We start from the raw sequence: 15,931 nt of genomic DNA, 5'->3' as shown, positions 1-15,931 counted from the left end.
TCACCATCCTTCCAGCCAGTTGTGGGCCTCCTCAGGCATCTCGAAGAACCACGTTTTACCATCCGCTTCAACCTGCAGCTTTACTGGAAAAAGCATGGAGTAGTTGATTTCTCGGCGTCTGAGTTCTTTTTGTAACCTCCAGAAAACTCAGTCTCTGTTTATTGACTGCTGCTGTGTAGTCTGGAAAAAATTAGATAACCGCATTCTCCACCCGCAGCGGAGGAGCCACCCGCGCCGGATAGGATAGTATCGCGGTCTTGAAAGTTGAAGATGCGGGCCAAGATTGGTCGGGGTGGGGCCCCTGGTCATGTTTTGCCGCCTGGTATGTGATGGGCCCTTTCCACCGAGTAAAAACTGGACAGTCCTCGAGGTTGGAGCTGAGTCTTGAAGAGATCCTCGACGAATAAGTCCATTGCTGGGACCCCTTTACCTTCCGGTACACCAATAATTAGAACGTTATTGCATCTGGAACGACCCTCCTGATCATCCAGCTTCGTCGCCATTGACGTGTGTTCCGCTTCAAGGTGGCGCACTTGCCTTTGCAGGGCCACGGTGTCTGTGGACAAAGCTGCTGTAACCGTTTCGACTTCTGTCACTCTTGCGGCCATTTTCTAGAAGTCGGTCCGCAGGAGCAAGACATCCGTGGAAATTGTCCCTACTGTATGTCATGTTATGTTATGTTAATATAATTTATACCGCGCGCAGCTGCTCCAGCGAAGGGGCGTCCCGGCGCTAAGGCCACCAACAAGCCAGCTACCAGATGGAAAGAAGGGTAGCAGAGATTTACAGAGCAAAGATTAGATCCTAGGTGGAAAAAGTTGCGTCTTGAGCGCCCTTCTAAACAGAAGAAGGTCGTCGATAGCGCGGATATGGACTGGTAAGGAGTTCCAGAGCTTCGCCGCCAGGTAGCGGAAGGAGCGCCCTCCAGCTCTGCAGCGTTTGAAGCGTGGAACCGTAACCAGACCTTGACCTTTGGACCTCAGTGAGCGTGAGGGGACATGGGGGGTCAGTAGATTCTCCAGGACTTTGGGAGTGGAATGTTTAAGCATTTTAAAGGATAGGCACAATGTCTTGAACTGTATCCTTTGGGCCATTGGGAACCAGTGCAACTTCCGTATGGTTTCCTTCACTGAACAAAACCTAGGAAGGCCAACCAAGGCTCTGGCTGCAGCATTCTGTATGCGCTGCATCCGGGTGATTTCCGCCTGATTTGCCGCCAGCAGGAGGGAGCTGGCATAATCCAGCCGGGACAAAATGGTAGCCTGAATTATGAGTTGCCTGGTAGGTGCATCGAAGAATTTCAAAATTGGTCTGATAGCACATAGGATGCCAAAACACGTGGCTGCCACTTTTTTAGTGTGGCTAGAGAAGCTGAGGGCGGGGTCTAACCATACCCCTAGATTTTTTCCTCTGTCACCGGTATGGGTGTCTTACCCAGGACCGAAGGCCAGCACTGATCGCCCCAAAGATCGCCGTTCTTACTGACGATCAGGACCTCCGTTTTACTGGCATTCAGCTGGAGACAGTTAGCTGTCATCCAGCCTGCCACTGCAGCCAACCCCTCCCTGAACCTGGAAGCCTCGCAGTCTGAGTCCCTGGAAAGTGCCACCGACAGCTGCGTATCGTCGGCATATGATATCATAGTCATGCCCCACTGCTTGGCGACAGCAGCTAGCGGCTGCACATACAGATTGAATAGTGTGGGGCTCAATGAGGACCCCTGAGGCACTCCCTGCTCGATAGAATGGACTTGGGATTGGAACGGAGGGGTGGCTACCCGGAACGATCTACCAGAAAGGAGCAATCTAAACCATTCAAGGGCCAAGCCAGTAATCCCTGCCTCTTCCAAGCAATGGAGCAGTACCGTGTGCGAGACTGTGTCAAACGGGCACTGAGATCGAGGAGAACCGTAGCTTGCACTTTATTAGGGGCGGGCATGATATCATGGAGCATGACTTCGGCCTGGCCCTCAGGTGCAGGGTTCTTGTCTTGTGAGGCCAGATCAGGTTGGTCCTTGTCGTAGGCGTATTTATCTAATTTGAGTTGCTGAGCAGTGCCCTGGCCCCGGGCCCCCATTATGGTCAGTCCAGTGGGGAGTCCCAAGAAGGGAGTCAAGTGCGTGGCAGTAGTCGCCGCTGCCTGCCTGGTGGCTATGAGCCACGCACGGCCTTTCCGTTTCCTACCGCGGACGTAGAGATGCATTAAAGAGGGCCCCCACACAGAGTCCGAACCCCAGTGATGCACCGTTTTGTTGCACCTTATGGCAGATTTCAAGCAAGTTCCCCAGACCAGCACAGCCCAACTGGGCCTCTGGAGATTAATCGCACCGGATTCCCTCCTCCCACACTGGTAGTGTATATGATGGACTCACCGCCAGTGCAGCTGGCAGTCTGCAAGCTGTGCACACCAGGCGCGTTGCTGAAAGGCCTCTAAATGCATTGTATTGGACCTCGCTCACCGTCCAGGGCTGCCGAGTCAGGCGCATGATCTTCAGTGAGTTGCTGGGAAGTGGGGGCACTACGCAGCCGGCAGCAGCAAGGCCAGTCTTGCTTTTGCCGTTCCGCTTTTACCGCACCCCACCTTGTTGTTGCTGTGTCCAAACGTACTGTGCTGGCGCTGTACTAGTCACCGGGGCGAGACCCGGGCAGCGTGAACACAGTGCTGTGCCGCGCGGCAGGTCTCCCAGCGGCTGCCAATGTCCGTAGGCTGTTGGTGTTCTGCACTCCACTAACACACGCCCCTCTGTGAAATCCGACTCCTCAGCTGTGATCTGTGCGCCGATGTCCCGCCACCTTTCCTCAGGGGCCGGTGATGTACTGCTCTCCCTTCCGGGTGTAGATGGCACTTGAGATCCCGGCTTCAGCCATGGGTGCAGGCCGTTTCTCCAAAACATGACGCAGGATCTGATTATTTCACAGCTCTGATCTCGTAGAGGGATCAAAAGGCGCCCCTCCGCTTCCGACACCCAAATCACGGCATTTCGGTTCAGTTTAAGGACAGATTATGTCACGGATCGCTGGGGATGTCTCTCCGATCCCAGAGCCTATCCAGTCAGTAGCCATTTCGTACGGCTGCTAGCCACGCCCCCTAATGCCCATATTTTTTAATGTCTTTTCCTGATTCAGGGCAAAAGCTGGAAGAAACTGATTGGTTAAAACTACCACATTTATAACATAAATTTATTATCTCACTTTTCATCATTTTTAACACCATCCTTGGTGTTGTGATTGGTAATGGTACATACTAATACATTCCTATTTTCATTCCTTTCCTTTGTTCTTTTTTTTTATTTCATCTAAACTTCTGACTGTTCAGTATCTTTGTCAATAGTAATAGCTTCTTTTGGAGACAGAACCCCTATGACCCAATCTGTTTCTGGATGTTTCCGTTCATAATATTGGCAATAATCTGGGCTTTTTTAATTTTGTTGACAATGATACCAAAGTTGCAAAACATGGATAAAGTTCTCAGGCTGGTTGAAAACTCCATGAATGATTGCCCTTTTTCTTCTTAAGTATAAAATGTATATTGCTCTAAGGCAGAAGTCTTCAAACATTACACAGCTGAGCCCCCCTGAAAAAATGTTTTTGTGTCCGTCCCTACTCAACCCTGATATGTAGGAGGGAGAAGATAAAATGATGGGGAGTGCAGATGCTGTTGCGTGTTGAACAAGTGTGCTTTCTGAGAGGTGATCATCTGATGCTCATGGCTCAAGCAACTGGCCCAGTAGGAGACCGGTCCTCATCTAAACACAAGAGCTTCACGAGTACCCTTGGGAGAAAAACTGGGCCAAAAACGTTCAACCTGATAACGTGGACTGGGACCAAAATTTTAATTAAATATGGTTCACTGTTACACTTACCATCACTTACACCGTTGAGCCCCTTACCCGTGCTGGACACACTTCTCTAGGTTCTCTATCTTAGTCACCGTAGTATGCTTCAAAGAGCCTATTTATGCATCACAAGCAAATATTCAAGTACTATTACAAGTTCAGCCAATGAAGGGAGTTTGGAATCGTTTTCAAAACCTTTATTCTCAGTAAGAAAGTAGTGAATTTTTGTTTTCTTTCTTTATTCAAATTAGGCAGATAATTAATTTACAGAAATCTCATTAAAGGTTTGGTTAGGACAATTAATGAAATAGTGCATTAAGCGTTTTCCATAAAGGAATACAGTCTGTATTATAAAAGTTCAGACCAGAATTTCAGAGTTAGTAGAACCCATGAAGAGTTCAAGTTCGAAGGAAAAGACTGAGATCAGGAGAGCATAAAGCAGATAAACTTCCCATTAACCTCTTCGCTGCGGCGGCTATTCCGCCGCAGCGCTAAGGGGGCGGGGGGGAAGCGCGACGCTCACACGCTGGTGACGGAACCGCTCCGTCACCAGCCTCGGGTGAGCTGTGCTGATGACGGAGCGGTTCCCTCATGGCCCCGCCCGCTCAATAGAATGCGCCGCGCAGGCGCGAAATCAGCGCCGCACCGCGCAGGCGCGTTGGGCGGGCCATGACGGAACCGCTCCGTCATCAGCACAGCTCCACCGCGGCTGATGACGGAGCGGTTCCGTCATCAGCGTCGAAGGAGTTAAGAGTAGTTCATGAAACTCATCAGTTTCAATAACACAAACAAATCAATCTGCGATTGCTGTAGCAAACTGTAAAGTAAAGTATCAAAATGAAAAAAAGAAAAAACACAGCAGTCACACCTGTCAGTCTAGCACAAATGAGCATCCAGAGAAGCATTCTTGAAAGCATTTAATAAAGGCATTAGGGAAAAGGGCATTGAGACTAACTAGGCACACACACTAGTATAAGAAACATGAATACATGTTACAGACAGGCTGTATTCACTCTGGTACAATCAGGAGACATCACATGAAACTTGCAAAGACCTTGTCATAATGTTAGATACAGACATCCTTCCCTGTTAAGTTCTAGAAACATAAGCCTCAGCTCTCATAGGCATCTATCGTAGTTTGACCTTCTAAATTAGTTTTTCACTGCGTACACAATGAACTATGCTAAAGAGAAGAAACATTATCTTCGCAAAAATACTGTTTAGTAATGCATTTCATTAATACAAACAAGAAATATTATTTTGTATGTGCAACCATTCTATTCAGCCATTATGTGAAATAGGGTGAGAATCAGAAACAATATTTTGCTTAGTAAAATAATACATTTCATTAAAACTGAAACATTCTGCAGTTATGAGGAACATATCTAACCATGTCACATTAACACTATCCATGCTCATGACGAGCTCAGCTCGTCATGAGGCACGGTTGAGCTGTTCTCATGACGAGCTCAGCTCCTCATGGCCGTTGGAACGTTCACACGCGGGGATAATTTCCCCACTGTGCTGAACATTCCAAAACGGGTGTGGCCGTGACGAGCTCTGCTCGTCATGAGCACAGCTCCACTGTGCCCCATGACGAGCCGAGCTCGTCACAAGCACGGCGGCGGCGCGCGCCCCCCCCCCCCCGCACAGCAGGTGAAAACGCCCCGCAGCAAAGGGGTTAAGGTTAATTCCTAAATTGTAGCGTGCACATTACAGCAATGTTGAGTTCGCTTTTCTGAAGCCTATTCTAATAACTATGGCTGCCTAGTGCATCTTGCCCACTATAAATGTGGCAAGTGATCATGGTATGTAGCAGAGCTCTCGGAGGAAATATAGGCCAGTGGAGTAGAGCCACCTAGGGTGCGATGTAGGCAGCCTGTAAGGACCAGCTTATGCTGAGGGCTGAGACACCCTTTGTGCAGTGGTGAGTGTGGCAAATAGAAGAGCCCTGGTGACTGGGGTCTACGGTGGCTGGGAACGTAGAAAGATGGGAAATACCGATTTGAGATACCAGTGACTTTGACTGACTCCTGAGTGAAATACTTCTCCTTACTTGACATGTGTTTGTAAAGTGTGGAATGAACATACAGCTGTTCATTATTGAAAGAGGTGCTGACATATAGACCTCCGCTAACTTACTGAAGATGGGGACAACTCAGGGAAATACGCAGATGCCACATTAAAACCCGGGATCCTGCCATGTCCAAGCAAAAAGGAGATGTACAGGTACCCAGGAAGAGTAACATAAGGAGGGTGAATTGGTGCGGGCACCAGAGACTGTGGATACATTTGATGTAATATTGGAGGCAATAGCAACATTGCGAGAAGCTCTAGAATATAAATAGACTGTGTAATTCTTTATTTGAGCTTACTTTGAGAAGATCAGACTACACTGGCAGAAAGAGTGACGGAGGTGCAATCATCTATGGCAAGTACAAACCCATTGCACAAGACATGCAAAAACAATTTACTGACTTCAAAAGGCAAATGGAAATGGTGGCTTAGAGAGCAGAGGACATGGATGGCTGATCCAGAAGGAATAGTATCAGGATTGTTGGACAGCCAGAGAACATAGAGCACTTTTTGTAACAATGGTACCTTGGAGGTCTAGCACACTTTCATTCGGTTGAAAGGGTGCATAGGGGAAAGTTTGTGTTTGTGGAAGGTTTGTTACATGGGAGGGTAATTACTCTGATTAGTATATAGGCACAAGTAATTGGTGTAAAGACTGCATATGCCATCATTCTGAAGTGGAGGATTCAATAATATGCCGTATAAATGTAAGGGTAGGTAATTTCCACCCCTCCCAAAGACACATACCGTGAGATCTTCTGAATGACTGGCAGCTTGATTGAATAACTTTTGACTGCAGGATGTGTGGCGACCAGCACGTCCACATATTAGAGATCATAAGCATTAATCACAATTCTATAATTAATACTGTATGCTGGATTTACTGTTACAGTCTGGACACTTAGGAGAGTCTCTGTTGCTGGTGGAGCACCTAGCTAGAATATTGTCAGACCGTTGCTCCAGTGGCTGCTGAATTCACAAGGGGGCATGTAGGACATCGTTTACTGAGTTGGAGGCTGAGATTAGAGGCATTGGATGCTAAGGTGTTCCACTAGTCAATAGGGTTGCACATACGTTAGTAAACTCAACGACAGGCGTGTATATGGGATGGGATGCTTTTAATGCATATATACATGGTATATGCATTACAAATGTCTATGGAGTAAAACAAGTAGATATGTATGGGAAGTTGCAACAGGAGTGCAAAGAGTGGAGGCCTTATTGGAGACCAAGCTGCAAGGCCGCAAATATGTATATTGGAATATGAAGAAGCAACAGCCTGGCAACATTTTGAGGTAGGTATTGCAGGATGTTTTTTGGCACGGTTATTACAAAACAGAAAGGGATGTGGGCCAAAAATGGCATCAAAAGAAGATGGTGGAACAATAGTGACATCACAAGCCAAAATGAATAAAGTCATTGTAAGGTAATAGTCTATTCTGTATGGAATGTAGATGGCTGTAAGGAGAACCTGATGGGGTGGTATTATCTAGTGCAGCTGTTATTAAACTAAATGAGGTTCAAGTGGAGCAGTTGGATTCACACTAAGAGCGGAAGAGATTAGAGGTGCGGTCAAAAAGTTGTCCATGGGAAGATGCCATATGGGCATGAACTCCTGGCAGAGTTTTATTGTATATATGCAGGGTTGTTAGCCCCTAAGTTACATCATATGTATGAAGCAGCTTGCCCTGCGGACACCTTACCGCAAACCACAAGGGAGGTGATTTAAGCAACAGTTACCAAGGCAGAACAAGGTTTATCACAACCTAATGCTCATCACCCCCTTTCAATATAGTGGAGGAGTGTGGCTCACTGATTAGAGCGGCAGACCCTGATGAAGAGGTCTGGCCCGGGACCAGGGTTCAATTCCCGACGATAGTTGCCTAATCTCCACTACGGCGGCCCACCCGCTGCGGGATGCCTGGCTTTCACCCTGGGGATACCCAGTAGGGGTTATCTCACAGGGAAAAGCCAGGACGGGTTCCCAAGGCAAGCGCCTTGATGCCTTCGGGTGATACGTGCGCTATATAAGTCGTAATACATTACATTACATTACATTACATTACAATGCTTAACCTGGACTATAAAACATTTAACAAGGTTCTGGCTAATAGACTAACTCCTCTGATGTCGAAACCTTTTTGCTCTGATTAGATATGTTTTAGACCTACTAAATGCTCTGTCATGAATATTAGATGGCTAATGCATGTTCTGAAAGAATGACCTCCAATAGAGTCACAGCCAGCTGTGTTGTCGAAAGACTTGGAAAAGGCTATTTTTACCCTAAACTGGGAGATTATGTTTAGAGTACTGAAAAAGATGGGGTTTGGTATGGATACTGGATGGATTTGCCTCCTGTATAGCCAACTGGCAGCTACAGTTAAAATGGTCAGGGTGATAACAGAGGCATGGGTAGTGAAGAGGGGGATGGACAGGGGTATCCGCTCTTCCTCCTCTTATTTGTCCTGGCCATGGAGCCATTAGCAGCAAGATTCAGACAGGAAGTGGACAATTGGGGGATAAGGGTTGAGAAGTAGACACATATCATATTATTAGATGCAGATTACACCTTATTGCAATCCAGACGGGAAGTAGAGGACACTGGTGAGGTATTATGTATGTGAGGTTTTGCTTATATTATATGGTATGGCTGTGCAGCCTTACTATGTTTTACACTTGCAAAAACTGTCTTGGGTCCAGTCAGGCTCATTTGTAAAACCTTAAGCTCAACACTGGGTAGGTGTGGCTGCGAGCAGCAAGGCTTAAACAAAGGAACTAGAGTAAAGCATTTAACAGTACCAAACATTGAAATAAGAAAGCCATACGACAAAAAAGAAAGCCAACACCAATTTATACAAATAGATTATATTGTTCTAAGTTGAGCAAAATCCACTGGAGGGTCCTAGAGATACCAATTTTTAAAGAAAACTTAAATCACAGTTTGACTGCAAACAGACATTCCTAACTGTAAAGTTTGTAAACTTTTGAAAAGTTTGTAAGAGTTGAGTTTGACTACTCCTGACCAGGCTTGGGCAACCAAATCTGACAGGGAGAAGGCCTGGGGGGTGGGGGGCAATAAAGATAAAGATTTGGACAGTTACCTGGCCACTAAATTGTTTTCTAGTCCAGTTCTAAACTTTACAGCATGACCGCCATTGACTTCAATGGAGTGGTCCTGATGCTGCGGATGCAGGAGAAGGAAGATACTCAAGGATGCTCTGAGTGCTCTGCGGTCGACGTGGGTGCCTTTGTAGTTATTCCTCGGTCTATGGGTCAGGTGAGGCAACTTTGGTCACAGAGGTTGGGGTCCCTCAAAGTCCTCATAAGACAGTAGAAGGCCAGCAGCCGCTGGGCTACCTGTCTCTGTACATAGCTGTCCCAGCGATATCCTTTGGTAGAGGCTTGTGTGCCTCTTGGGCAACCAATCTGTACTTAGATGACACTCCTGGGTCCTGCTAACTCGTGTACAACTTTTGGCCATCGAGGATCAGTCTTTTGAGGGCACCCAGCGGCAGCCAGTAGTGATTCTCAAGAAGTAGCCACAGACTTACAGAGCTGGGCTACTTCAGCTTTGATAGCCCCTGGTCCTGGTTTCAGGGGGACCCTTGGAGTCACTTCTTTAGCCTGGGGCTTGGGAATCAATTTTCCCTTAGCCAGGAGCCACAGGCACAGCCCTCTCATCACAAGCCCAAGGTGCCGCAATTGAAGTACAACAGATGGTGCAGCCTCTATTTGCCAAGACCAGGGGCCAGCAGGGCGGTCCGTCTTCGGTCCCCTCTCCAGGTCTGATGTGATCTGAGGTTCAGGGTGCCAGGGGTGCCATATATATCCCTAGAAAGCAAGGCTGACTTTAGTGCTGGTGGCACCCTGTGTGACAGTGTTTGATGGTGCCCCCACGAATGACCACCTTCACCATGGATTCCCTTACTATTGCCCTTTAACAGTGTCCTTCAAGTCTCCATAACCACTCTCTCACTAATATGCATTTAATTAGGTTTATAGTGCCACTCATACCAGTGTAGGGTGTCAACACACTTTACATCACAAACACATTGCACAGAGACTATCAATCATTTGTGTGTAAATCAGTGTATAGGAATGTTACATAAGACAGAGAGAGAGTATAGTTTAAGAGTTCTTGTTCTGGATAAGCACATACTCAGGATGTAAAATATAACACCATGATTGGGGATTACTTTTAATAACATGAATTGAAATATATATATATTTTTTTTACTGAAATTAACCTTTTTTCCAACATTAAAATAATGAAAGACTAGGGAAAAACCCTAACGCTCGAATCTATACCTTGCAATGTGCATGCAGCTCTTTGATGACAGTTATTAGCTCACTGTTCTATATTAGGATTTACACTTATACACTGCAAAGAACAAAAGGATTTCTCTGACAAAAGCACTGACCTATTTACATTATATGCACTTCGTGATCTGCATGGAGACAACCTTTGCATCAGGCATAAAAGGTTTTAATTATTCCAATTTAACATACTGAATCACACATACTTGACCCCCAAAAGGCTGCCTACTACGTTTCTGGGATCCTCTGATAGTTTCCCCAATGTTTAGGGAAAATGGAGCAGACCTCTTACATATGTTTTGGTCCTGTCCAGGGCTTACAGCATACTGGACTGCAGAATTTCATTCTATACAATAGGCTGTTGCCCTTGGGCTGGAGATGAGCCCAAGGGTATCTGTTCTGGGACTCCTACCCAGATCGAAACCTCTCAGATCAGCATGCAGATTTGCAGATCTAGCTTTATTGTTTGCTAATAGGCAAATTGTGATGTATTTGAAAAGTGATTCTGCTCCACCACTTGCTAGATGGTACATGGAATTGTGCAAATGGTTTGCTGTGGAGATTATAGATACTGTGTTGGCTAAGGGAAGGGACAGCAGGCAGAGGTGCATTAAGTGGCATTTTTAATTCATGCTGTGATCATAGGAAAACTACTTTACACTTCAGATCAGCCGACACGTGTTTCACCCTTTGGCCCGCAAGTCATGGCTTTTTCAAGGCGTTCAGAAATTAAGGATATCCTCTCTATTTGTCTGTTCCCATCCTTATGGTCAAGGTACTGTGCTAACATAAAATTCTCGAATCACTGTAAAGACACTTGTCTGTTTTCCGAAATGTCCGTGTTCAGTCGCATCAGGTTCCCTGGCCTATTGAATCAGTCGGCTTCAATGGGATGGCTTGCGGGCCAAAGGGCGAAACACGTGTCGGCTGATCTGTGGTGTAAAGTAGTTTTCCTATGATCACAGCATGAATTAAAAATGTTTTTAAAAAACATTAAATAACGTTTGAAAGTATATGATACAGATTGGAAGACTTCACATATAGGAATTGAATCCTCCCATTTATTATCATTCCCTGTTGCTCAGGAACCTTTCTCACATTAAAATGGCTAGCCACACCTATGCCGAGCAGCTCAGAACGCACCACATGTGCCATCAAGCTGCTCTCTACATCCCACTGATGGGTATTTTCCTACTACTTCTCCCATTTTCTCCAGTGCATGGCTACACCATGGCTACAGATTGTACCTCTGACCAGAAACCATATTACACAATGTCCCCCTTTTTTTGCACCTCAATGGCACTGGTATTACTGAAGGGGCACAGATGTTTGTGCAGCCCAATGCGTGGTACAAAGTCCACTGGCAGACATTTCGTACTGTCACTATCTCCAGGATGTGGTCCCATGGAAATGAGTAGGCATTTGCACCTGCACCCACACCATATGACAGAGGGCAAGAAGAAACAAACAAGCTCTCAGGTAGTACAATGATTACTTGCCTCGTATGTGTTGACCCAAATTCAGTGTGCCCCAAAATATGTCACAGGATCTGGTATGCCCCCAGAGGTGGGCTCAGTCACACATTGTACTTTCTGATACTTGGATCGCTGCCCCACTTGAAATTGAGGTCACGTCTACCACCTACAGTAAAATACGCATAGACGTTTCAAACAACCAGTGCGGCATTCACTAATGCGCTGTACCAGGTGCAGGCAAAAGTTCCTGCCTTTACTGGGGACTGCTCTTTTTTAATCAGGTACACAGCACCCTCTGCACTCAATTAAATATGCCCAAGCAATACAGATAAGAAATGTCACCTCTTCAATAACAGTACCTGGAGTGACAGGGGGAACATGGTGACCGCTAGTCAGTAACGGTTGCGAGCTCTCCTACGCCGATGGTGGGCATGAGACTTTAGAAGTGGTAGTTTGTGCTTACAGCAAGGATCCAGTGGGGTAAATTTGGAGCAATAAAATGCGAGTGTAGAATTTGGTCTTCAACCACCCGGAATCCCCCTTCTGAACAACAAGCACACTTTGATAACATTTTGAGAGAATCGTCTAGTGGTGACATGCTTCATCATGGGGTTCCCACAGTTGCTCACATTAAAATCAAGTGAGGCCACTTGGTGGTTGTATTAGAACCCCAGTGACCCAGTGTGTGTGGTGACCACCACACACACTGGGTCACTGGGGTTCTAACTCAAACCACCAAGTGGCCTCACTTGATTTTAATGTGAGCAACTGGTCCCTTAATAAAGTTTTTTTGGTCCAGCTGTGATCTTTTAGCGATCACTTTTCACCACTTATCACATACATCACCCTACACTTTTGAAATACTTGCTCCGCTGCAGTTGCAGGCGTTGAAGCACACAGGAGGGATACTCGGTCCCTCCTGTGGGAACCCCATGATGAAGCATGTCACCACTGGGGTGAGTGAGGGTTCTTTTAGGAAATAGGTTTTCCTTCTTTCCAGTCCTTTGACCGCACGTGTTTATTTAGTCTAGTTACACTGTGTTTTTATTGTAAATAGGGACAATGCCACTTGCGAATTCACAGCATTAGGCTCTCTTTTGTTGTTGTAAAGTGCTTCAGCAGATCCCATAATTCCGATCGGGTCAATAATTGCAGTTATTGGTCCATTTGCAACTAAAAGAAGCCTCCTAATTAGATGGACACCGCAGAAGGTGCATTGCACTAAGTTTGTGAAAAGGAGCTTTATTTTGGGATGGTAGCAGTAATCTTAGATGAGGAAATTAAGGCTTTCCATTTGTTTCCACAGTTAGAACCTGGATCTCTTGATGAAATTCAAATTGCTACAATACTAAGGGAGATCCTGAAGGGACTTGAGTACCTGCATTTAGAAAAGAAAATTCACAGAGATATTAAAGGTAAGATCCTAAAAATGTCTGAGAAAATACAATGACAGAGTTATATATATACATTAGCAAACTTTCTTGTAAACAAACATTTTCCCAAGAAAAAGTACATTTGTTCTGCATTCTGCCTTTTTTCTTTCTAGCGGCCAACGTGCTTCTGTCTGAGCAAGGAGAAGTTAAACTGGCTGATTTTGGAGTAGCTGGGCAACTAACAGACACACAAATCAAGAGAAACACTTTTGTTGGCACACCATTCTGGATGGCACCTGAAGTCATAAAGCAGTCAGCATATGATTCCAAGGTAAGGCTTTGGAGTGACTTTGCTCAATTGTGTTTCGTAAGGTAGGTTGGTGGCTGTGATTAGAGGGAAGAGATAGATTTCCTTCAGCCTGCCTGTGCTTAGTATTGAAGAATAAAATACTTTAGTTGCATTACAACAAATTACCAAAAACTGGAAGATTTAAAAAAAACAACATTTTTTCAAGCTTTGGAGGTATGGAATATGTTATAACCATTGACTTGATAGAGCTTATATAGCAACTCTCTCACTTGCTATGATAAGTCGATGGTCTCCTGTTACAATTCATCTAAATACTACTGATATTTTGTATGCTTCACATCAACCTTTGATTGAAAAGGTACCTAACCCCCTTGAAAATCTTTATTAATTCTGTGATTACATAGAATGCTTGATGTTTATTATTACATATGATTCAGTTCTCATTTACTCCTTGAAATTTCTAACTTTTAATTAATTCCACACTATTCAGCCCTTGTTCTCTTTCTTTGTCTTCTCTTTTCTTTCCGTGTTACTTTCTCTTTTCTAAATTCCTTATTGACCATACATGGATTTTTGTATGCATGCCTTTCATTACTGTTTTGATCATTCATAGGTCTACATGTACTATTCTAGATATGATGTTCTTTTTTTCTATGTTAAAGGATAATTCTGTTGTTCATAACAGAATGTTTAATACCTTATATTTTATATAACTAGGTTCAATAAAGTCTTCCTAAAGCTTGAATAATAAAATACTTTGTTACTTAAACGTTGATATTGTGTGAGATTATAATATATACCTGTTGCCAGTGCTTAATTTGTTCATGTGGTGGAAACAGCTCTAATTTTTGGGAAGTGGGACTTATTATCCTTCATCATGCTTTGATCCAACCTTCAGTGCTAGCTAGCCAATGGTTCATTCCTCAGGGACTCCCTTAATACGGATCAGGCCCACAAGGCCTCCTTGTGGGAGAAACTAAGACGCTCTGATTATCCTAAATATACCACCCATAAACATACAGAAGATGACAAGGTCGGGAGACTCCTTGCCTTGCTCACCACATGTAATAATTCCCCCTCCCCTATTACTGAACACAGGCTATCAATAAGGTCCATAGTGCATACCCAACAGGAGATCCTGCTTGGGTTCCAAGACTATACAAACGCCTTTATGACCCATCTCTGCATATAACTGCAATTCTCAAGGACCTTCCTCCCCTCCCCTCACCCTCCCGCCCCAACCTCCTCTTAGAACTGGGAAGAGATGGAGGCTCTAATATCCCCACAAATAATCAAGGCCGCAATTTGCGACCTTCTCGGTGGAAAGATGCCGAAGAGGTTGGGGGAACTTTATGGAACATCATCAGAGGAGGGCTTTCTCCTGCAATTACAGAGGGAGGCCCTTTTGGTCTTTCTACTCAAACTGGGGTGGCCACCCCTCCTCCAATGACTTATCCTCTTATAGGACCATGTCTATCCTCAATTCAGATTATACTATATAGGGGTTAAAGTCCGGCTTCTTGCATCCTACCACTCCTTCCCTACTTAATTCACCCACATCAAAATAGTTTCCCACCCCACCTGAACATATCATTAAATTCCTGGCACCTCTAGAGACTCCAGGATGTACCCCCTCTTACCTGACCTAGATCCGTAGCCCTTAGCCTGGATCTCAAAAAAGCATTTAACTGGGAGTTCCTGTTCGTAGTCCTCCGGCGCTTTGGGTATGGTCCCAGCATTTTCCAAGTCAATAGCGTATTATACTTGCCCCCAACTACGTGGATCCGTGCAGGAAAATCTATACTCCCTTTAAGAAATGTAGAGGGACTCAACAGGGTATCCTCTGTCCCACCCACTTTTTGACCTGGCCTTGGAGCCTTTGGCAGTTTGTCTCTGAGCTCAGGGAGTGGTCTGGGCTATTTCTCTATGCACGTGACCTCTCGTCTGTCTTAAGTTTTTTCTGTGTTCCAAAACTGAGATGATTTGCCCTCCTTGCGGAGTTGCTGCTGCCTCATGTGTTAACTAGCTGAAGTCCCGGGCCTTCCTGCTAGCTACAAACGTCCCAAAGGCTTGACTGCACCTGGGTGGTGACTCTCTAAGTTAGTAGGACACAAAGTTTTGCTACTTCGACATTATGATATACCAAAAGGATAAGGGTCTCCTGAATGGTAGCCTGAACAGTGCAGTGTCTAATATTACCTTGCAAATATTATTCTGGGAGACCCTTCCCTTACGCTCTATTGGGCGCACCAAGCTTTTAAAAATGGTGATCCTTCCTTATCTGCGTTACTATTTCTCAAACTTACCACTAGCTTTACGTCTAGATTTTTATGAGACTCGGATAAATTATTAGGTGAACTCATCTGGAATACTTACAGGCGGAGGAGTGTGGCCCTTTCCAAATTATGTCTTACTGAGGCAAGAGGGCTAGGGGCTCCTCATCTTGAACTATACCATCTCACAGCCCAGCTCCATTGGCTGAGCAGATAGCTTTCAGGTCTCTCCCTTGAAAAGACATCCACACAAATACTACCCTTACAGGTGG

At 45.3% G+C, this 15,931-nt stretch overlaps 1 protein-coding gene across 1 annotated transcript in view; it reads left to right on the top strand.

Annotated features, from left to right (window-relative positions):
• Positions 1-15,931, top strand: part of STK24 (serine/threonine kinase 24) — a 587,809-nt gene that overhangs the window by 432,054 nt on the left and 139,824 nt on the right. The window contains exons 4-5 of the mRNA XM_078657516.1: positions 13,010-13,118; positions 13,250-13,407. Coding sequence (XP_078513642.1) covers positions 13,010-13,118; positions 13,250-13,407 — 267 coding nt within the window. The remainder of the gene's footprint in view (positions 1-13,009; positions 13,119-13,249; positions 13,408-15,931) is intronic.

Source organism: Lissotriton helveticus, chromosome 8 (genome assembly GCF_964261635.1).
Source record: "Lissotriton helveticus chromosome 8, aLisHel1.1, whole genome shotgun sequence".
NCBI classification, from domain to species: Eukaryota; Metazoa; Chordata; class Amphibia; order Caudata; family Salamandridae; genus Lissotriton; species Lissotriton helveticus.
This window is presented reverse-complemented; position numbering and strand designations above follow the sequence as displayed.